The 24738-nt window shown below is 38.6% G+C and overlaps 1 protein-coding gene across 2 annotated transcripts in view; it reads left to right on the top strand.

Annotated features, from left to right (window-relative positions):
- snx5 (sorting nexin 5) overlaps nt 1-24738 on the top strand; it is a 54871-nt gene that overhangs the window by 17518 nt on the left and 12615 nt on the right. For both annotated transcript variants that reach the window (XM_048600813.1, XM_020517725.2), the window contains exons 3-10: nt 226-324; nt 6883-6993; nt 7917-8038; nt 8437-8560; nt 16600-16695; nt 21693-21798; nt 21955-22030; nt 22943-22982. In XM_048600813.1, coding sequence (XP_048456770.1) covers nt 226-324; nt 6883-6993; nt 7917-8038; nt 8437-8560; nt 16600-16695; nt 21693-21798; nt 21955-22030; nt 22943-22982 — 774 coding nt within the window. The remainder of the gene's footprint in view (nt 1-225; nt 325-6882; nt 6994-7916; nt 8039-8436; nt 8561-16599; nt 16696-21692; nt 21799-21954; nt 22031-22942; nt 22983-24738) is intronic.

Raw genomic sequence — 24738 nt, 5'->3', positions numbered from 1 at the left:
GCCTGTGCTTGTTATTAAGATTGGTACCCTTTTTTTTCCCCAATATTGGGCATTCAACTTTGCCAAGGCAGAAAATAATTCTGTATATTGCTTTCTATTTGAAAGGTGCCAAGATATCAAATTACTGTTTGATGTAATTCCCATCAGGGCTAGTGTAAAATTCTACATTTCTATATACTGTCTTGCATTGTGCACTGCAAGTAAGTGTCTCCTTTTTGCTTTCAGCTAGCTTCAGTCTCCATGGAGGCAGAGCCCTCAATTTTGGTTGATATTCCTGATGCTCTGAGTGAGAGAGAGAAGGTGAAATTCACAGTTCACACCAAGGTAAGTCTGCTCTTTCACACAATGCATAAACTATAAAACTGTCTAACTTCCACTGTTTTAAAACCATTGTAGGCAAAGTGAGATCAAAATAATTGGCTGGATTAGGTGCCTAGATCTTTTGAAAGTGGATGTTAGAAATGTCATTAAAATAGCATTTGCAACTTATGAAGTGCCAGCTGTTTACCATCCTCTGCTACTTGGGTAGATGGGAAAAATGGCTGTCCAACTTGTTAACTAGTTAAAGTTTTCAATGATTTGATCCATAAAGCTGTCTGAATTTTATGACAATGTTTTCTATGAATCAGTATTTTCCCATCTCCATCAAAACTGAGCCATCAGCTGAAACAAATAATTCTGAAAAAGCTCAGGTCAAGCAGCATCTATTATTAGAGAAACAATGAATGGTTTGAGTCTGGTATGAGTCTTCAGAACTGAAAAGTTATAGAGAATAGGTTATTGTTATCTTTTGGCAGATGCAGAAGAGCAAAACAGCAGATGGTATGGAGGTCCAATGCAAAAGAGAAAGGGGTTGTCAGTGGTGGAGAAAGGGGACATAAAGTGTAAATTAAGGTGTGAAAGGAAGAGAATTGGTTCTTGCTATTAAGTGCAAACTGAACAGGGCAAACAGCTGTGGACCTGTATATTAATTTGACACTTCTGGATGACATTGCCATTATTGTTCCGAAGAAAGACACAGGGCTGCGAATATAATTCAATTGATTAAGAAGACCTGAAAATGTCCAGGGAATTGCAGACCAGCCAGTTTAGCATTGCTGGGGGAAAAACACATGAATCCTTACTTAGGGAAACAATAGAACAACTGGAAAAAGGAAATACAGTAATAGATGGTCAGAATAGATTTCACGGGGGAAAAACCTGCTCAACTAACCTTATTGAATTTTTTTGAGGTGGGGGTGGCAATGCAACAGATGCAGTTTGTCTGGATTTTCAAAAGGCCTTTGATAAGATCACCCATAAACTATTGAATGAAGTTTTAAAAAATGTTGAATCTGAGATGGGTGGTAGTTTCCCTATTTGGCATCAAGACAGAAAATGGAGAGGAATAAAGGATAGTTATTCAGTGGTAGGAGGATCAGTGCTGGGGCCTCTGCTGTTTTAAAACTTAGATTAATGATTTAGATTTTGGAATCAAAAATCAACTTCTAAGTTTACAAATGACAACATTGGAGGAATAACTGATACGGAGGAACAAATCACAGGACAGAATTAATAAAATGAAGTTCTACAGATAATTTGAAGTAATGTATTTTGTGTATTCCGTAATTATTTGCAAGGTGCAAGTCTAGCTGCAGTAGAAGAACAAATCACTGAAGATTGTGCCACAGGTTAGCAAGCAAGGCCTTAAAATGAAATGGTGCAAATGTTAATCCATTTTTGTGGTCTCAAGTTTGGTTTTTGCATGTGCTAACAAAAGTTGAACCCCCACTCTTAGCCACAAAATGCTTGCATTAGTCATCTCAGTTTATCACACCAAAGTGATATTTTTACTGACCAGTCATTTTATAACTGAGATCTTTGTTTTGGATACAATAAAATGAAAGTGACAGGTTTGTTAATCCTTTGTCATTACGAAGTATCTTTGTGCAATTTATTCAGTTTAAACTGTCACAATAATTTTAATCTATTTTAAACTATCACAACAATTTAATATGAATGACTTATGTTTTTTGTCACGTATCAAATCCCCCACGTCATGCCAAGCTGCACTCTGCATATAAGCTGACCACCGTTTTTGGAGGAATTTTGATGTTTCAAAGGATAACTTCTATGCAGACTCCAAGGTATATCTAGAGAATATATGTGAAATATAGGGAAGTTCTGCAAAACTTGTATAGAGCATAATTTATGCCCAGAGAGACTGTGCTCTGTGTTTTAGGATGCCAGCTTTTAAAAGAGATGTAAAGGTACTGGAAATGGTGCAGTGAAGATTTATTAGAGCAGTACCAGAAGTGAGTAGGCTGGGCCTGCTGTCTAAAAAGCAGTGGGAAGACCTAATGGAATTCAAGTTATGAAACCTTTTGGCAAGGTGGATGCAGAATATTTTCTCTTGTATGGACGAGTGTAGCAAGAGACAATTGATATAAGATGGACACCAAGAAATTACAGTATGAAATTCATAAAAACCGTCTTTTCCCAAAGAGTGGTAAAAATCTGGCACTCTGTGCTACAGTGAGTAGTTGAAGCAAATAGTACAGTATTAATATTTTAAGTGAAAGCTAGAATATCTGTGGAATAAGGGAATAGAAAATAATGATGAATATCTGTGAGGAAAGGAAGGAGTTCATTCAAGTGAAATATAAACTCTATGAATAAGTTCAACCAAATGGCTGTTTCTTCACTATATTCTGCATAAATGATTATGCAAGCTACTTCTGTGATCTAGAGTTTGGATGCTGGGAAACAACTCAACTGATATTTTGTGGCATTGTAGAAATCTCATTTAGCTTTAATGGGTAAATAATACATATTCCATTAGATTATGTCCTAATAAAACAGTACACCAGGTAACTTGCTGTGAGCATTGCCAACAGAGAACTGCAACCGGAGGAAACTATGAAAGGTTTTCAACTTCATAACACTGCTGCCATGTGATCACTGCATCGTATTCAGTGAATCTGCATACCAGAAAGTATTCTGAATTATTTTTTCCCATTAATATACGCAAACAATATAAGTAGGCTCAATAAATGTGTAAAGATTTTCTTTCTTGTATTCCTTTTTAAATTATCCTTGCAACATTCTGACTCTAACCTATCTTGTCAGATACTCTTGATTTTATCTAGTTCTGTTGTTTCTGTGCTTTATGGAGTTTTCTTTGTGTTTGTCTCCAGCTCGATTAATCTCCTTGCTAAATCATTTTTCTCAACATTTGATCTCTTTTGCCATTAACTTAACTTTTCTATGGCATCCCTTTCTCTATTTTTGTGACCACAAAGTTCCACCCACCTAAAAAGTAACACTGAAAGTTCTGTTTTTTGTCATATTATAACCATCTGAATTTCTTAATGGTCATTTCATGGAATAAATTAAGTCAGAAGCTGGTACCACAATCTCTTATTTAGTTTTTGATGGGGATGGTGGGAGAGAAATTGCTTCGAATGCTGATTTTCTAAACTTCCTTTTATGTACTAGTTCTTATCTCCGATCTCTCAAGTGCAGATTTTGAACAAACACTTCCTTGAAGATAAGTGCTTTCAGCTGTACTGTTAAAAGCAGTAGATCAAGGCATACAGTTCATTAGTAGAGATGTGCAAAATGATGACTAGGGAAAAACTGTAAATTCTATATATGACTTAAAAGGAAGTGATTTTGAAAAGTTCTCATGGTTTATTTTGATACTTGAAAAAAAGGTTCTGCAAATTAACATTTTGGGAATTAAATATTTCTGATAATCGGTGGATGTAAATCTTCAAATATTATTCATTTCTATCCCCCTCTCAATTTAGGTAGCATCCTATAAACTAGAAAAGGGTGAATGAAGGGTGCCATCAATTAGGAAATAGTGAAATAAGTGACCCCAAGATTGTAAGAGGAAGAGAAAACTAGTTTCTCAGTTTTGCAAGACTCCAACTTTACTTAGGAATGAGTAGTACTCAAATGATGAGAGTGTAGGGAGGGATATAACAGCACATTTGAAGTGAAGGAGCTAGATGAGAAAAAAGGCAGGGGAGCAGTGATTGCTAGTGTCTCGACGGTAAATATTGTGACTGGGAAGGCTTGAATTGCTGATTGGGTGCCAGCACATTTTCTCTGTATTTTATTCTAGTGCAAAAGGAGGGTACAGAAGACTGTTCCCATATCTGGGAGATGAGTTCAGCTCTATGTGGAGAGTTGGGAGCCTTGGGGGGTAACAGAGCCTTGGCATGAGACCAATGATTTGGAGCTTTGATGCCAGAGTGTGTCTAAAGTGCTGATGGATAAATCACCAAAATATTCACAAGCTGAGTTCCATTATATGGAGTGTGGGAAAGAAGGTTACTAATGTGTGTGGTGCAAACCATTTTGATAATCTGCTTTTGGAAATTAATTTTCAAAGTGAAGTCTACTTGTTTTTTCTCGAGCATCTATTACATTTTTGTTACTTCTCCCAACTAAGTTGAAGAAACAATTTCCAAATATAGGCCTACTGAAGCAAAATACATCAAAATGGGCATCTTTCAAATTCTGCACTAAGCAGCCAACCTTCTTGCAACTGAGCATTTTACATCAAGCCATTGAACCTGCAGATTGAGTTGTATGGAATCTAAATGGACACTGAAATTTCAAAGAAAAATGTCCACAGTCAGGTTCTTCCAGGGATGCTGTGCTTCAGTATGATATAATACTAACAAAGTACCTAACTGCTGGCACTGTGCTAGTTGCACCTTTCCTCGCTTCAGGACTGTGGAAAACCTTGATGAAGTTCCAGCTGATGCCTGTTATGTGCTTTGACATAATTTGGCCACCAGCCAATGTAAAAACAGCTTCTGAATGTCATTCTAATTGTGTGAGGCAGAACCTTTCGTGCAAGAAGCCTCTTGGAAGGAGTCTCATAGTTTTGTAGAATCCTGTCATACAGAAGAAAGCCATTGGGCCCAACATTGTCCTTTTGAAAAAGATACCCAACAATTCCTCCCTTTGCTTTTCCTGTATCCCTGCAAGTTTTCCTCAAATGTTTATTCAATTCTCTCTTCTAAGGTGTAAATGAGTCGTCTACCATCACCCTAACTGGTGTATATTTACAAACTAGTGATTTGCACAGTGACCAAGTCTTGTGAAAGTTATTTTGGGAGTGGATGGTTTGTTTTATACAGTTGGGCAGAGTAATAGCAATGACCTTCACATTGATTTCAAGCTGTCTTGTTCTTTGCATGGTAAATGTTGAGGTTTTTGAGAGAGCAAATTTGTTTTTAGGTTTCAGGATTTTGGCCAAGATTGCTTGATGTTTTCCCACTGCTAAGGGGCTCCATATAACATGTGCGATAACTGACATATATCTTCCAGGGGTTTTGTCTACATGTTTGTGATGAGAAGGTAGAATTTGTCCATTTAAGAGAATGCATCTTTCTCCCATCAATAGTAGTAGATTTGTTAACCCATGCTTCTTGGGCAGATAACCTCATCACCAATGAGTGACTCATACAATGGTGTAAATCAGAAGACACCTCTGTGCTAGTCATGATCTTTTGTGGAATACTACCAGATTTGTCAAGGTGCAATTTGGCCTCTGGTCATCTTGCAAAGTAAGAATTTGTAACATTTGAATTCACATCCATGTAAAACCCACTTCAGTTGAATATGCAAAGCAGGTGGCTCTATATTTAATAACTTCTGTGGACTTGCAAAGGATTGTGGTTACCTGAGTTATTTGATTTTAAAGAGGTCAGCGAAAGGGACTGTGGCACATTTCTTGAAAGTCACTAATTTTGTGATAACTGGAGACCACCTGTCTGGGGCTGGGTTTATTACTATCAGGTTGCAGCTTTTCCTTTTGGGTTTTGCTGATTTGTCTATTTTATTTGGTGATTAGCCTGGGCAAGGTAAAGAACTTCCCAGTCCAACACACCTGTTTATGGAAAAACCTCTTGTGGGCCTCATTTGGTCCCTGAGGCCCTGGTCCAGACTGAACTCTGACTACCCTCCTGATAAATATCCAAAAGAATACTTAATACTGTTTCCAAAGCAAGTACATTTGGCAAAGATCCTAAAGACATCCACTTGCATTTATTGACATCCTCCTTTGTATGACATAACATCACACCAACTGCCCCAGCTGAACATTTCATACCTTTAATTTTTTTTTGCTGTCAGGAACAGAGACTTGGCCCAAATTGTGGTGTTCACAGAATGAATTTCTGAAGACGGAACTCATTTTTTTTAATCCCGTGTGGGGTTCAGGTTATTTAGAGTAGTAAACATAATGCTTTCATATTACAAATTGTTAACCAGTTTTGCATTGTTGAGCAAGTCTTGTTTATAATTAATTTCATATTTAAAGAAATCTGTTAATTTGATCTTTAAATCTAATACAAAGAAAGCATGTGATTGCCATATCAGGAACTGTGTAAAAATAATTTAAATTTATGCTGTGACCCATGGAGTTGTGATATTAGAGAGACAGTGCAGTCCTCCCATCTTAGTCATAATGCAGCTTTTGTCATCCAGCATTTGTGTTCTTTAGAAGAACTTCAATGAGACCTATAAAGTAGCTTTATAATAAGATGGCTTGATTACTGGTAAAATTTAACATTGCCCAGAATTGAGAAGATTTCAATGCTAATTACCAAGTGTCTTCCTTCCATGAACCTTTTTTTTGTTTGTTTGGTTATGCTTATTGGCTGGTAGTTGCTACATCTGTAAGTTTGGCAAACAACTCTGGACTTTTATTGTTGGGAATTGGGCATGACGTGATGGTGGAAAATCAGTGACCTTTGAAACATGGGTGGAGCCAGCGATTCCTGCTAAGTGGAAGTGATTAAAAGTCTTTGGGCATAATGGATGAAGAAATCAATGTCCCCATGATTGGAATATGCTAACACTTGATGTCTCCTCATTCAGACCACACTGCCATCCTTCAAGAAATCAGAGTTCTCGGTTATTCGGCAGCATGAGGACTTTGTCTGGTTGCATGACACCTTGGTCGAGAACGACGACTATGCTGGTATTATTGTGAGTAGCTGAAACGCATTCAACAGTTGCTGTCCATGTGACTATGCATATGATTATTGCTTCATGTGGATAGAATCTATTATTTTCTTAATGGTGAAAAAGACAAAGTCTGCAGTGGGGGAGCATGAAGATTTGTGTCCAGGTAAATATCGCTGAAAGCGAATGAACACAGACAAAATCTAATGAAAATGTATAAAGGAATATTAGCATTAATTTTTATGGTGACTGCAACAAAATGGGAGAGAATGACACTTCAGATATATAAAGCCTTTGCTGGACTCCATCTGGATTTAGTTTTGAATCTGATGAAGACCTTCGAGGTTCAATGCAGATTAACCCTTTCAATCTGTTGTAATTTAAAATTAAAGGGAGAATTGTATAAAGTTGACTTGTTTATAAGGCCTTTGAAATAATGAAGGAATGTAGCGGAATGTAGAAACAGTGAAACAATTTCCCAAGAGAAATTTAAAACCAGCAGCAACAATTTTAAAATTGGAGCTAGGCAATTTAAGAGTGAAATTGGAAAATAGTAATTTTTTTCAATAAAGGATAGTGAAAATTTTGAACTTTCTTGTCTCCAAAAGAATTAGTAATCCTAGCAGTCAACTGAAGCCTTCTAGACTGAGATCAACAGATTTTTTTTGATTCTAGGCTTTAAAGGATATGGAGCAGAGGTTCCCCATGATCTAGAAAAATAATGTAAGAGGTCCAAGGGTGTGAATGACGGCTTGCTGTTCCATTTAAATTTACATTGTGTGTAGCTTTAATGTTCTGTATACCTTTTTTAAAAAAGGTTTGCGTTGAAACGTTGAACATGGGGTCAGACAAAGTTAAGTACTAGAGGGCATCTGGTTTTATGTTATATGTAATTGGTAGTTAACTCTTTTAAAAATGTCTTTCCTTCCTATCCCCACCTCATTCAGATACCTCCAGCACCTGCCAAACCTGACTTTGATGTTGCAAGAGAAAAGATGCAAAAGCTGGGCGAAGGGGAAGGCTCCATGTCAAAAGAGGAATTTAATAAAATGAAGCAAGAACTCGAAGCGTGAGCTATTGAGAAAAATGTCATCCTTTTGATTTGTGACAACTCATCTCAGCAGTTACTCTTAAGATGAAATACAAGCAGGGATGGGAGTTGGTTTTAAAATCTACAGTGGAAGGACTGGGAATAGGCTGACTAATAATGTGGTTTTTCTTTCTCTTGCTGAAGTATGACTGCTGTTTGCATTAATTTTGATCAGAAGTTGAGTATGGCATTTAAGATGCTATTTTAAAGTCAAATTTTGCCCAAGAATTATGTTGATTTTGTTTGTAAATATGACCTAGTCATTATTTTTACTCAGTTAAACATCATTGGTTTTATTTATTATGTAAATTAAATAATTTGTGATTATTTAGTATAATTGATTGTCACTTTTCCACCCACTCTCTTTTTTTGTTTAGGGAGTACTTAGCTGTCTTTAAAAAGACTGTGTCCATCCATGAAGTCTTTCTTCAGCGACTTGCAGTTCACAGTGTTTTGGGCAAAGACCATAACTTCCACGTTTTCCTGGAATATGACCAGGATGTAAGGCACTAAAAATGACTTTTTTCTTCCTTGAAAGCCTTTGAGGCAGAACGTTCCCATTCTCGCTTTATTTTTAAGTGGGAGGGGTGCTGATGGTGAGGAGAAGTGAGAGCTAATTGACTTCCCTAAATCATTTATGTCTCTCCCATAAAATAAGGTTCAAAAATCATGACTGCCAGTGGTTTCAATTCAGATTGGTAGAACTGCAGGACATTTCTTGGTCTGAAGAGGCTTTAATTTAAATCTGGCATGTTTTGATCTACATAAGGAATTACTAACTTTAAGCACTTCTGCTCAACATAGTCCTATCCACTTCTTTGCTGATGCATTAGCTTCTATTCACCATTGCTCCCTTGTCTCTTAGAATAATGCTACATAAAGGCTAATTGTGCCACAACATGAAATCTCTTTAAAGACTATCTAATTAGTCTCACCCCATGCTCTTTCTCCCTTTGTCTGCAAATGTCCCTTCTCAAGTATAATTAAGTAGTTCAAGCAATTCAGTCTACTGCGCTTCCATCAGCACATTCCAGATCATTGTAATGTACTGCATTTAAAAAAAAAACTTTTTTGTTTTCCACTTAAAATGCTGAAAAGTGCACGTGCTGGAAATCGGAAATAAAAACAAACACACATTGTTCGAAAAACTCAGCAGGTCTGGCAGCATCTGTGGAGCGAAAACAGTTAACGTTTCGGATCCAGTGGCCTTTCTTCAGAGCTGATGGTGGCTATGATTAAGGTTGGTATTTGTGCAGAAGATGTGGTGAGGGGAGGGAATGGAGTAAATGATAGATGGAGATAGAGCCCAAAAAGAGAGAAATAGTTGGACAGACGAAGAAGTGGGTAAAGATCACCCTGGAAGAATGAATAGCTGCTCAGCAGGGACGATTAGTAGCTGACAATGGGTTGTGTGTGGTAGCAGCCCATGTGATGAGGTCTGGGGGTTGGGGTAAGAGCATGGGGGAAGGTGCTCAACCCTAAAATTGTTGAACCTGATATGGAGTCCTGAAGGCTGCAGAATTTCTAAGTGGAAAATGTATTCTTCCAGCTTGAGCTGAGCTTTACTGGAGCACTGCAGTAAGCCTGAGACAGATGTTGGCCAGAGATCATGGTGGTGTGTTGAAGTGGCAAGCAACTGGAAGCTTAGGGTCTTTTTTGCAGACTGAACATAGGTGTTCTATGAAGTGGTCATGTAGTCCGTGCTTCGTTTCTCCAGTGTAGAGGAATCCGCATTATGAGCAACAAATGCAGGAGACTAGATTGAGTGAAGTGCTGCTTCACCTGGAAAGTGTTTGAGTAGTGAGGAAGGAGGAAGTAAATGTACACCTTCTGTCCTCAAAAATGACAGAGGTTCCAGGTGCTTTCCGCTTCAACACACCACTGTTCCCTGGCCAACATCTCAGGCTTGCTGCAGTGTTCCAATGAAGCTCAGTGCAGGCTGGAAGAACAGCACCTCCTTTTCTGCAATCTTCTGGGCTCAATAACAGGTTGAACAATTTTTGGGGCATGAGCACTTTCTCCCATGTTCTTACCCCAACTCCCAGACACCAGACCTTGTCATCACATGAGCTGCTACACACCACCCATTGTCAGCTATTAATTGTCTCCATTAGCAGCTATTCATTCTCCCAGGTTGACCTTTGCCCACTTCTTTGTCTGTCCAACTGTTTCTCCTTTGGGCTTTCTGTCCACCTATCAACTTTATTCTCCCTCCTACACCCGCTACATCTTCAGAAAAATACCAACCTTTTTCTAGCTACCATCTGTTTTGAAGAAGGGTTACTGGACCGTTAACTGGATGTTAACTCTGGTTTCTCTCCACAGATGCTGTCAGACCAGCTAAACTCTTGCAGCAATTTCTGTTTTCGCTTATAGTTTTCACTGTTTTTTGCAGTTATTGCATTCTAACATTGTTTTGCTGGGAAGAACATACTTTTACTAATTTCAAGTACTGTTTATATTGGAGGGAGTGGGCAGGAGAAGAAATATTTTAAAAGTATTGAAGCTCTCCATACCAGTCTAAAGAAGATAGTTCTACTGATGAGCTAATCTAATTTGATGAATTTGTTTGAAAGAGTTCTTACAACCTCCCTAGAGACTGATTCCTTTAAAGAGAAATTTGAACTTCGAATTGTTGGCTGACAGGTTAAGATTTTGTTTGTAAAAGCGCTTACTGTATCAAAAGACTGAGAACATGATTGACTAAACACCATTTTCTTGCATAACTAGCTTTTACTTTTTAAATTATTTAAACAGTTTCTTAAGTATCACTTAAGAATTAGTCTCCTAGCAAGCAGTTCATTGTTTCTCTTGCTTCCTTTTTACTTTCCCAACCTTTGCCTCATTCAAAGTCCCTTTTTTATTCATTTTGGGGATGCAGCTAGCTAGCCCATTTATTGCCCATTCCTAGTTTCTGTTGAAGATGGTGAGCTGCTGCCTTGAACCATTGCAGTCCATGTGGTGTAGGTAGACTCATAGCACCGTTAGGAAATTCCAGGATTTTGACCTAGCGACACTGAAGGGCCAGCAACGTATTTCCAGGTCAGGATGGTGAATGACTTGAAAGGGAATTTTTGGGCAATAGTTTTCCCATTATCTACTGCTCTTGTCCTTTTAGGTAGTAGTGTAGGTTTGGAAGATGTTGTCTAACTGCCTTGGTAAATTTCTGCAATGCATTCTCCTAGACAGTATACACTGCTGCTACTGTGATGGAGGCACTAAATGGCACCACACATGCAAACAATCAAGCGCACCATGTTGTTCTGGATGGTGTCAAGCTTCTTGGGGTGTTGCAGCTGCATTCACCCAGGCAAGTGGGGAGGATTCAATCATACTCCTGACTTGCACATTTTTTCTTTTAGTTGGTGGACAGGCTTTAGGGAGTAGGAAGGTAAATTACTTGCTGCAGGATTTCTAGCCTTTTGACCTGCTCTTGTAACCACAGCATTTATATTATTAGTCTAGTTTATATGGTCATTTTAATTCTATTTTCCAGCACTTTGCTCATTGCAAGTGTACATCTAATACTTCTGAAATATTGAAGGTTTCTGCCTCTACCACCCTTACAGGCAGGGAGTCCCAGATTCCCACCACCCTCTCTAGGTGAAATAAAATTTCTCAGTAACCCCTCTAAACCTCCTGCCCCTTAGCTTTAAAACTGTGCTTCTGGTAATTGATCCCTCCAACCAGGGAAAAGTTCTTTACTGTCTACCCTGTGAATAGTTGTGTAAGCTGTTTTGTTTCTGGTGCCTTAGTCAATGTCTAGTTTCTTTCATTTTTCCCTTTTCTAGTGGTTGATGCAATTGGGTGGCTTGCTAGCCCCATTTCAGATGGCAGTAAACCACATAGTGGGTCTGGAATCACACTTAGTCCAGAGTACACCAGAGCACATAAGGAAACTGCTGTCCTTACACCTAAACAATGTTAGTGAACCACTTGGGGGTTTTAAAGCAATCAAGGATGATTTCACAAAGAACAAAGACTAATACAACACAGGAACAGGGCATTGTGCCCACCAACACATGATGCTTTTCTAAACTGAAAACCTTTTGCCTCCACATGGTCTGTAAACCTCTACTCCCTGCCTATTCATCTATCTGTCAAGATGCCTCTTAAACATCACTATTGTGTCTGCCTCTACCACCACCTCTGGCAGTGGATTCCAGGCATTTCCCCCACATTGTGTAGTAATAAAAACATTAAATTAACTCCCTTCTACCTTAAATCTATGTCCCCTGTTAATTGATATTTCTAACCTGGGAAAAAGACTCCAATTATTCATTCTTTTCATGCCTCTCATAATTTTATAAACTTCTATCAGGTTGCCCCTCATCCTTGGTTAAAGTGAAAACAAACCAAGTTTAGCTAATATCCTCCAAACCAGGCAACATCCTGGTAAACTGTTTTCGTGCCCTCTCCAAAGCCTACATATCCTTGCATGGTGACCAGTCCTGTACACAATATTCCAAATGTGGCCTAACTAAAGTTCTGTACACTGCAACATGACTTGCCAATTTTTGTACTCAATGCCCCGAATGATGAAGGCAAGCATGCTATATGTTTTCTTGAACACCTTTTATCCACTTGCATTGCCACTTTCAAGAACCTGTGGACCCATATGCCTGGATCCCTCTATGTTGGTGCTACTAAATGTTCTGCAATTTACTGTATCCTTCTACCATGCATTAATCTTTCAAAATGCATCACCTTGCCTGTATCCAGATTGAACTCCATCATTTTGTGGTTGTCACTTGACTTCTTAGTGCAAGATTATTTATTGAATTCAAATTATACCACCTTGCTGTGGTGGCATTCAAACCTCAGAACATGACCTGGCTCTCTGGATTACTAGTCCAATGACAATGTCATTAGCCTATCACCTCCCCTAGTGTGATGGTCAAAGGATCTGGTATTGGGAATGTTGTCCCACCGAGAACCACCCTCCTGCCCTAGTTGCAAAACCTCTTTTATCCCCCACAACAACCCAACCTTTCACCATCACTCACCCAAGATTTAGCAATGATACTAGGCCTTTTAGTCTCAGTAACAGCCACCATCTCTCCAATGACACTGTTGTTCCGTAGATCTTCTGGCCTCTAGTCTGCAGCTCTCTGCAGGGGGGATGTCTGCACCAGGGTCCTTGGTCCTGGAGAAAGGTTTGCTACTGACCTTTCTTATGCCTAGGTGGCATATGATGCAAAATACCTTTTCTAAAAGGGTCAACACCGTGCTCTCCAACCAATAGCTGCAACTCCTGTCACCTCTTTCAGAATCTAGTGATTGTTTGAAACTGCAGTCAAAAGACTGCTAACTTAATCCTTGAATTGACCAACAGTATCCACAGCCTGGAAGAGCAAGTGCATTATATAAAATCCAATGGCAGGCACTGATGTGTCTGAAATCTTTCTTCCTGACCCCCTGGGAATCTCGCTGAATTGCTGCTTGATTATTTAAAGGTATTGTAAGAGTTCTGTGCTTGATTTGAGTGCCAGTCTGACTGGATATTAAAACTAGCATCTTAGTATGTGATGAATCGCAGGCAGTCACGTCTATAGCTATACATCCGTCAGAGACTTCCTGAAATATTGTACTTGTATGCAAGATTTTGGCAGGGATGAAATAGTTGTTTAAAAGTGAGTGTAATGAGTAACATTAAGATTCTATCACATCAATAAAAGTAGATGGAAAGTTTGAAAGGCCAGCTGATCATCAAGGGTATGTAATGAGCAATTATTTTCACTTACTGAATTGGCACAATAAGCATGGCAACTCGGTGGGGGCCTTCAAAAAGCAAATTATTTCACAGCGCTGTAATGTGGATGTTTGCAATTATTTATTCCAACAATTAAATGGTGTCAGTATGAATTTTACTCCTTGATGCCAAAAGCAGAGTATTACAGAATTTAAAAGTTCTGTTCTCTGCGCATGCACTGTTTCAATAAGGCTGGCACACATTAACTATCCCTAGTTTCTGCTCAAGAATACGTTTGTGGGTTACTTCCTTGAGCTATGTTTTTAATATGTAACCCAGTGGATTGTTAGGCCTCTTGCATGTCGTCACCCACATAGTGTAACTGGTGAACCAGGCAAACAGGGATGGCAAATTCTCTTTTGTGGCTCAGTGGAAGCAGCTTAACCCTGTTGAGATTATGGGTTCTGGTCTTGTGCCAATGACTTGACTACATAATGGCAGTAAAGTGCAGCACTCAGTGAATGTTACCTTTTAAATAAGACATTAAACCCTCTCCTACTCCCCTCTCTTGCATGGATGTGAAAGCTCTATCTTGGCTGTTCAAAGAGGAGCGTGCGAGCTCTGTACCTGCTCATGGCCCTTATTTAATCAACTGAAACCACTAAAGCAGACTATCTGGTCATTGTTTGAGAGAGGTGGCTATGCAGAAATTGGTTGCCATGTTTCCTATACTTCATAAGTGACTACCAAAAGTTATGTGGGAGCTTGTAAGCATCACAGACTTGCAAGTTCTTTCTTTCCCATGTGGATATTGGATTCTTATTATAATTCAACAGCTTTCCTTAGTTTTGTAACTTAACCAGGATGAGGTCTGAACTCATGACCTTTGTTGCTGTTTCAGAATCAAGAGTACTAGCATTTGTTACTAGTAGAATTTTTTTGACTAATCTGAAGCCAAAGATTAATGGTAATTGATTGTTTTTCAGACTGGTGGGAATTATGATGGTGTCGCTAGGGGTTGGTATTAGGACCACTACACTCTGTTACATATTCATAATTTGCACTTGAGTACACACGGCATAATTTCAATGTTACATATTATATTTTCAAATTTTATACCAACAGTGAAGAGGATTGTGTAAAGTTTGAAAATGTAATAAACAGTGAAGAGAATAGTAAATAATTTAGGAAGCGTAGCCTTTTGAGGTCAGGCACGTTACTAATGAAATTGAAGAGGAATGTGTGACGTAATATATTTTGGTAGGAAGAATGAGTAGGGCAATATGAACTTAATGGTAGAATTTTAAGGCTGGGGTGGGTATCTTGAAACTTTGGGGTATATGTCCCAGCATCTTGGTGTACAAGTTGAGAATGTTTAAGAAATATGGGATTCTTCACTTTATTAATAGCGAGAAAGAGTGTAAAAGTAAGGTAGTAATGCTAACTAATTTTGGTTTCAGCTAGGGTATTGTTCAATTCTGGGTATCACACTTTAGGAATTATGTATCAGCCTCGGAGATGGAGGATACGAAAGATATGAGAAACATTCGAGAGATGGGGGACTTCAGTTATGTGGAGAGAATAGGGAACTAATTCTGCACTTGAAGAAAAAGTTGAGATTTTATATAAGTATGCAAAATTATGAATGTTTTGATACATTAAAAAAGAAATTACTTGCCATGGCATGAATTGACAGTCACAGGACAATAATTTTGCAAGTTTCTGGTAAAAGAATCAGATACAATTCAAGAACGTTTCTAAATGCTGAACTTTAATACAGACTGCATTGCCAAGTGGCCAAAGGTTCACCAGTGACATTCCGAAGGGAATTGAATTATTATTTGATTGTGGGAGGTGGGTGGAAATTGCATGGCTACTGGGATAGAGCTGAGGAACGAGATGACTTGGATGCCTGTACCAAAGAGTCAGCACAAGCATACTAGACAGAATGGCCTGCTTCACATTGCATTATTCTATGATTTCCTTCAGTTATTCCTTTTTGCTTTTTGTGAAAAATATACACTAGTTATGACACACAAGGAGGCCATTCAACCCATTGTGCTAGTTCTTTGCAACAGTTGACCAGTTAGTCCCAGTATTCCTGCTCTTGTTTCACAGCCCAGCAATTTTTTCTCTCTGCATAGTGATTCAGTTCTCATTTGAAATATCTGAGCAATTTTTTTTTTTTAGAAAGGCAATTGAGGGATTGGCAGGTCTAGTCTCCTGTTCATGTTAGCATTAATTTGTCAAGTTCTTTAAAGCCTATGCATAAATTCATAAGCTGAGGATCTAGACCTCATGTTTCTGAACATAGATGATGAAAATACTGGAGAACCTCAGCTCTGGCTGCATCTGTGGAGATAGAAACAGGTTAATGCTTTGAGTTTGATATGACTCCTCTTCAGAACCAAGGGGTCTTATCAACCCTGTGCTCTCTCCACAGACGCAGCCAGACCTGCTGAGGTTCTCCACTTTCTCTTTATTTCAGATTTGTAGCATCTGCAGCATATGCTCTTGTTACAGTGAGATGATATCCTGGCTTAAAAGTACAGAAATGATGTCTGCTTCTGCCAGAGCCCAATGACTTCAAGTTTTGTTCTCAAAAATAAATGATGATTTCATAGAAATGAACAGTGAGAGGAATCTCATGCCAGCTTTTAAATCTGTCTGTTGTGCTAAGTGCTAATGTTTCTAAGCATATCCTGTAAACTGAGCCTCAGCTGTCTACTGAGAAAGTTGTTTTAAAACACCTAAGTCCTTCAAGTGCCCAAAACTTCCCCTATTCAACTAAATCATTGCTATTTTGTACTTGACCTGACTATAACCTCCTTCTGTTTTTGTATCTTAGCTAAGTGTCCGAAGGAAGAACACAAAGGAGATGTTTGGTGGGTTTTTAAAGAGTATGATGAAAAGTGCTGATGAAGTACTCGTCTCTGGAGCCAGGGTAACTTTGACATAACTCATTTTTAAAGACCATGGAAATTTGGGATATAAATATGACTTGAATTTTGCCACTTATGTTCATATAAAAGTTAAGGTTATAAGACTAAATTTTTTTTTTTTTTTTTTGACGAAAAATAGTCAACTTTTGAATAACGTTTTTGAAGAAGTTGAAATGCACCTTCTCAGGCTCTTTGAGCTTAAAAGACCACTCCTCCTCCTTCTGTTTTCTCTCTACCTGTTTCAAATTGCCTCACGATTACAGCTGCCATGTTAGTGACTGGCCGTGCCAATCAGACCCCCAAAAGTAACACAGAAGAAATCCCAAATATATTTATTATTATAAATAATAATCTCTGTGGACATAAGCATAACTCCTGTAAAATTTAAATTAATCAAACTTGTCAGATCCATCAAAGATGAGCCATTTCTAAATTTCGACATTTTCACACTTTTCTCCATAGTCCAGAAAACAATACTGCTTAGCAGCAAAACACACTCTAAACAAAAAATCAGCTTCCTCTTTGCCTTCAGAGCCAAATAACACATCCCAATCTGCCACTTGAATGCACCATTATAAAGGCCATCATTATCAGCAATCATGTTGTCATTGCCCGTACCATTTCACAAGTGATCATCTTCTGTATCAATCAATCACATTTGTTATTCTCTGCATTTCTTGAATGATTTGATAATCTACATTCCAATTTCATCCCAGGTTTTACCACCCATTCACAGATTGCTAATGCCAGAGCCCATATGTCCCCACCCTGTGAACAATCGTCCAGCCATTCAACTTTATACCCATGGTATTCTTGAGCTTTTCTTACATTAGTGGGATGTATGCAAGGCAGTATTTGTTGCCCATCCCTAATTTCCTTGAACTGAGTCCAATGCTAGTCCATTTTGGAGGACAGTCAAGTAAGCCACACAGCTATGGCTCTGGAGTCTCATGTGGGCCTGGCCACATTTCCTTCTCTAAAGTCATAGTCAACCAACTGGGCTTTTGGGTCAGTTGATTATGGTTTCATGGCTCCCGTCGTTGAAACTAGCTTTCAATTTCAGATCTGCATTAATTTGAATTTAAATTTAACAACCAGCTGTCGTTGTGGGATTTGGACTTGTGTTCCTGTGGCTTTAAATAAGAGCAGTGTTGGAGAAACTGAGCAGGTCTGGTAGGATCCGTGGAGAGAGAAACACAAACATTTTGAGTCTGATATGACTCTTTAGAACCCAGAACTTTAATTTGGGTTCTAGATTACTAGTCCAGTGAGATTACCACTGTTGTCATCTCCCCCATCATTTTAGAGAGACTTCCAATGGTTGAAGAAAGCTAGTTAGACCACCAGTTAAAATCAATGCAGTATCACGATCTAACAGCAGCAACCATGTATTGATGAGGTGTAATCTGAACATTTCAAACCACATTTAACCACCCCTCCTTTGTGGTAAATGGGGAAGATTACTGTTTTGAGGAAATTACTGATTTGGGAGGATTTTCTCTTGATCAAACTAATGATATTCTTTATCCCATTGGGCATTCGTGACAGCAGAATAGTGAATCTAATCTTTTCATGGCCAATTGTCTTCTGTAACACCCATTTAACTCCAACTTTTACTCAATGTTTTGGCTGATGTGAATATTTTCAATTCTTATCCATGTTCCTTGTGCAATCCTGGTCTCCTGTCACAGTACAAAATTGTTTCCGCTTTTTTAGACCTGGTACATAAAGACAGGATTTCAAATCTGCAGTACCTAACCTTAGTGTCAGGGTTCTAATAGATTTTCAGGAAACTGTTCATTCTGGCCGTTTTCTCTGATGTATTCTGCAGTTTTATCTTCCAGCTTTGGCCACATGCTAGACTTTACTCTGTGCATTTACTGTTAGGCATCAACCTAAGTTGAGATGTTCTCTAATGTTCTTCTCCATTACCCTGAAGTCTCCAGCTCTGCACTATTTCTCTTTGATACCGTGTCATCATGTTAGAGAGTGGGATTAGTACACCATTGAGATAATTGTCTTGATATTACACATGAAAATCCACCGACACAGGAACTGAACAGTCAACTTCATTGGTGTGCAATTCTACGGTTCTATCAATTGGGTTTGTACCAGGGATGAGTTTGTGCTTGACACTCACTTGCCACTGAAGTCAGAGTTCGTTTTTTTTTTGTCTAAATTCAGAGGTTGATTTATCACTGGGTATGTATGTATGTTTTAAAATTCCTTGCCAAAAGTTTGGATTGACTTTTACATGCAATTAATCATTACTTGAGCATCTGCAGTAAGTGCAGTCACGGAATATTGGAAGAATGGTTCAGAGAACCATAGAAGGTTAAGTTGCATAGATTTTTAAAGGTTGTCATCTCTGACACGAGAAGACGGCTACAGCATTGAGACCCAGATCCGTGGACAGCACTGAACCTTCATGTTAAGGTCAGAACATGTGCAATCATGGCAAAATGGCCAGCAAGCTGGCTACAGAAAACAAATTAGGCAGTAAGGTAGGTATTCACACTGTCAAAAGATAGGAACTCCATTCCATGCAGATCAATGCTGAATATGTTGCTGGATTACAAGTTACATAAATGATTTTAACTTTAATTGGAAGTACACTTTCAAAATTTGCAGCTGAGACTAAGCTTGGCAGTGACTGTAGTTAATACTGTGGAAGATTGTGGAATGCAAGATGTTTAACATGTAGAGTTGGGTGTGTAATTGGCAAATTCGCTTTAATATAGATAAGTGAGAATTTGCATTTTGATGGGAATAAAGCCACAAAATCCTTGGAAAATAAGAATCTAAATGGGATTAAAGAATCAGAGCTATGTATACAAATACATTAATCCCAATGTAATAACACGTGTTAATAAGGCCACAAGTAAAATCACATGAAGCACTAGAGCTGCTTTGTAGAATGACAGGTGAAACCAGAGAAGTTGATGTTGAATTTGTAATGTACCTTGGATTGACTACTTTTGGAGTACTGTGCGCGGTTCTAGTCTCAATTGTGAAAAGGATACTGAGGCACTAGATAAGGTGCAAGTAAAATCCTCAAATATGGTACCAGAACTAAGAGATTAGACTTGGCAAGAAAGGTTGGATTGCTTAGGAGTTCCTTTTTTAAAACAGGAAAGGCTGGGGATTGGCTTAAGAGGTCTTGAATATTGTGAAGCTATTTGAAAGGCTAGATGTAAGGAGATGTTGGCACTTGTGTGAAAACCATGAATAGGTGACACTCCTATAGTAAAAACAAAAAATGCAATGGGGAATTTGAGAGAACTTTCTCCACCTGGCAAGTGACAAAGTCTAATTAGAGGCTAGTGTGCTTAAGACTGATGGCATAGCTGCCAGCAAAATGGTAAAATAGAAGCATGCAAGTCCCTTTAACCCAGCTATGGATGATTCAAATCACCCTCTATTTATAAGGGTCCTTGTGAGTGATAGTGACCCTACCTCCTGGGCCCGAAGGTGAAGTTCAAGTCCCACCTGCTCCAAAGGTTATGTCGTAACATGTCTGAACAGTTTAGTTTTAAAACATGCTAATAACGGTACATTTTAAGGGCAAATTAGATAAGCACACAAGAAAGAGAAAAGAATAAAATGTTTAGAACATAAAACAGTACAACACAAGAACAGGCCCTTCAGCCCATAATGTCTATGCCAACCATGATGCCATTCTCAACAAATTCTATCTGTCTGGATGTAGTCTGTATCCCTTTATTCACTGCCTGTTCCTGTGTCTGTCTAAATGCCTCTACTGCCTCCCCTATCAACACTTCCCAGAAACCTACCACCCTTCGATTTCCTTTTTTTAAAAAAAAAAAACTTGCATCGCGCATCTTTTTAAAAACTTTTCCCTTCTCAGGTTAAACCTATGCCCCCTCCTATTTGACATTTTCTGGGAACAAGACTCTGATTATCCACCCTACCCATGCCTGTCACTACTTCTGTCAGGTCAGCCCTCAGCTTCTGTACTAAATTAAATTATTGCAAAGTATCTACAGCACCAGAACAAACTTCTGCTTCACAAGCCTTTTCCCATTCCTTTTCATCTAACCTTTAATCTCTGCTCCTATTTCCTTCTCCCTTTTGTTTTTACCTAACTTCATGTTAAATGTGCAGGCTAAGTTAGGTTAAGAGACACAAGCAAAAACTTGAACAAGACAGGTTAATGCCAAAAGATCCCATGAGCCAAATGTCCTGTTTCTGTGCTGGTAAATGCTATGCAATGTTTTAGATTGAGCAGTATTCCGCTGTAGTCTGGCAATTTGACTGTGCCAGGGCTGTCTGAAACTGGGCATCTTTGGAATGTGCATGCTTTTTTTAAAATTTTCAACAAAGCCAGGTTTCCCCAGGTAAGCTTGGAATTTTAGTATCTGTAGTCAAGGTTACTTCAAGAGGGGAGTTCTGATAGAGACTAGTTTGGATGTGGGCCATAGAAATGGGCATAGAACATTCATGAAAAAGCAGAATATCATTCAACTTTAATCATGGTAAATCTGTGTAACTTAACTTCAGTTTACCCACCTTGGTTCTATACTGCTTGATAGTCTTGCCTAGCAAAAATCAATCTAACTTCATTCTGAAATGTATAATTGATTTGAGCCTCTAGCTTCTACAGGGTTGGGGTGTCTTTGGGGTGGGATTTCAAGATTTCTGCTAGCTGTTTTGTAGAACATCTTGACATCACACTTGAATGGGCTTGTTCTAATTTTATGCTTGGGAGCACAGGGGTCATAATTTATAATATGATCAAAAATCCAAGGAGGAATTCAGAGTGGCTCAAATGTGGAACTTGTTACCTCTCAGTAGTTGAGCATAGCCTGAATGCATTTAAGATGGAAATTAGAAAAACACGAGATGGGAATAGTATTAGATGTAATGAGGTGAGAGGAGACTTGTATTGAGCCTAAAACTGATCCAATTGGGTGAGTGGTCTACTTTTGTACTGTACCATGCATGTAAACAAAAAGTAACATTTCTTTTCCTTGTGCAGGATGCTGATGAGTTCTTTGAACATGAGAAGACCTTTCTTGTAGAATATGGCATCAAAATTAAAGACTCAGCAGTAAAGGCAGAAAAAATGACAAAAGTCCACAAAAGTATGTAGCAGTGTGCCGGGTTATATTTCACTAGCCTTCATAAAGAATTAATAGCTTTTATGTAATTTTCTTCTTAAAAACAAAAAAGACAGGTTAGAATAAATTGAGTTGACTGCCAACCCTATTTATTTTGATGGGAACTGTCTCTTTCTCCAGATGTTTCTGATGACTACCTTAATTTATCCTCTTCCTTGAATGAACTTGCGATAGACAATAAAGCTCCACTGAACAAGTAAGTTCTTTCCTCATCCACATAACCATATCCTAGTTGAACCTGTTAAGTCATGTACCCTCATTGCAAACTCCCACAGATTCATTTTTAAAAAGGAACATTTTAGGTGCCCTGGACCAGCAATATGTACTTGTCTCTAGTTGAGAAGGTGTTGGTGAGATGATCTTCTGCCTTGAATCATTGCAGCCTGTGTGGTGAAGGCACTCCAACAATCCTATTCAATAGAATGTTCTAGGATTTTGATCTAGAGATGCTGAAACAATGGAATGTATAGTGTGTGGCTTTCCAGAATTGATGATGGTCTTATCATGTAGCTACTTTCCTTGTCCTGTTTGGTTGTTTTGAGGTGTGTAGAGTGTGTTGTCTCAATTGTTGTGGTGTCTCCTGTGGACAATACCCACTGCTGATGATGAAAGATATGGATGTTCAAGGCGGCTGGGCTATCAATCAAGCAGATTAGAATTTTCCTAAACTTACAACTTTAAAAATGCTTGTAATGAGACATTTACGGAGCTTTAGAGTCTTGATGACCTGATTTGAGAGAGTGAGCAAGGTTAAAATGTGTCCAACTACAAATGTGAAGGGGCGAGTGAGCTGGAAGATTCATGGTATACAGCACAGAAGAGGTCCTTCAGCCAAACGAATCTATACCACCAAAAATTATGCATAATAATTAGAGAGCAGGGATTTGAGGCTTAGAAGTTGTTCCTCTGTGATGTGCGTGTGTGTGTGTGTGTGTGGCATAGAGCGCGTAGAGCAGGTCTAAATTGGAAGTGGAATGTCTTTGTCTTTAATTTTTATGTTCATTACTATGTCAACCTTTTGTATCAAACAAAATTGTTGTTAAAAGAAAGAATAATGTGGGGAATATGAATAGTTCTTTATGAATGAAAATCTGATTTCTCTTTCTAGCTACTACATAAATCTTTCAGAGCTGTTTGAAAAGCTCAGGGTAAGTCTGGATTATAATTGCAAGTAATAACTTAAATCCTCTAAGTTTTAAAAAAAATGCATGTTATTAATAGAAATTTGCTGCTGTTTTGTGGTCCTTTTTGCTTAAGGAAAAGGTGAATCTGTTCCACAATTGAGTTAACTCATGAGTGATCTACCTGATAGCATTTTGGCTTGGAAGGAGTAGTCCATTGGCCCCTCCAGCGTGCTCCACAAGAGTTGTAACTCCCCTCCATTTTTACCTGTCTTAGCTCCATATCTCTGATACCCTTGACTAACATAATCAGTCAGCCACAAATGTTAGACTTATTAAATTGTTTTCCTGCCATAGCTTATTTTGTAGGAATTGATGCCAATCATTATAATGTGGTGGATGGTACTTTGGGTTACATAAAGGTGAGATCCCAATGAGCAGATGACTGTTTGTTTGAATACTAACTTCAGATGAAGTAACTCTTTCCAGTTAGTTCATTTATTTTTGAACAACAATGTTACTAAAAAAAAAGTCTCTCAAACTTGAATTTGTATTAATCTGAATTTTCACAAGTGTTGACATTGTGGGAAAACCCCTACTTCATGCCAGAGATCCGGGTTCAATTCCACCCTTGGGTGACTGTGTGGAGTTTGAAAATTCTCCTCCTGTCTGCATGGGTTTCGTCTGGGTGCTCCGGTTTAGCCCCACAATCCAAAGGTGTGTAGGTTAGGTGGATTGGTCATGCTAAATTGCCCATAGTATGTAGACATGTGCAGGCAAGGTGAATTAGCCATGGGAAATGCAGGGTTACAGGGATAGGGTAGGGGGTGTGGGTCTCCGGGTGCTCTTCAGAAGGTCAGTGTGAACTTGAAGGGCTGAATGGCCTGCTTCTACACTGTAGGAATTCTGAATTTTTGATTCTCTTAACTGGGCAATCCACTTAAATCAACCAAAGAAAACATACCACTTAAGAGATTTAGTTCTCTGGTTATTTAGTCACATCCTCATTGAGAGTCAATGAGCTGTTGCTGTAAGATTGGAGTTAGTATAATCCTAGGAGAGAGATGGCAAGAGTTAATTACTGCTAATTTCCTTGCCATCTTTCACTTTGTAAGTTGAAGAGCGGTTACCAAGAAATGGTTTGTGAAGGACAAAAACCAAATTAATGAGTTACAATAAGTCAGAAGATGCAATGAGAATGTTGGAAGGGTGTTAATGTTTTTGAACTAATGTAGTAATTTTTTAAAATCCATTTTTAAAAAAAAAAAAAAAACAAAAAAAAGGACTGAACAGTTGCAGGAAAAATAACCATGGTTACTGTAGTCTCCTGGACTTGATCTCCATCTCCTAAGGTTTTTGCCTATTTGTGTTTGGGCCGTTGTCTGTTTTTGCCTTTCCCAGGAGATTGCTTTATCTTCAACTGGCTAGTGGGCTAATATGGTACTTCAGGAGTCTCAACGAATAAGAAAGGCCCAGATGCTCTTTTTCAGTCTGTTGTACTTGTATTTTTAAAGGCAGAACTTTATTCCCTGAATGTGAGGGAAGGGAAAACCGAAGAATATGCAAAGCAATTGGGAAGAGACAGGGAAGACTGTGTGAAACTTCAGCTGCTCTGAAGACATGTCATGCCCATTTATAGAAGGAAACCACTTGGCCATCATATCTGCTCAGGTCAACAAAGATCTGATGACACTAATCGCATTTTCCAGCTCTTGGCCCATACCTCTGGCAATACAAGTGAATATCTCGATACTCGGAGATAGTAGGAACTGCAGATGCTGGA

This window comes from Rhincodon typus, chromosome 9 (genome assembly GCF_021869965.1).
Source record: "Rhincodon typus isolate 14 chromosome 9, sRhiTyp1.1, whole genome shotgun sequence".
Classification (NCBI taxonomy): domain Eukaryota; kingdom Metazoa; phylum Chordata; class Chondrichthyes; order Orectolobiformes; family Rhincodontidae; genus Rhincodon; species Rhincodon typus.
The sequence above is the reverse complement of the archived record's forward strand: the minus strand, read 5'-3'. Positions and strand labels throughout refer to the sequence as shown.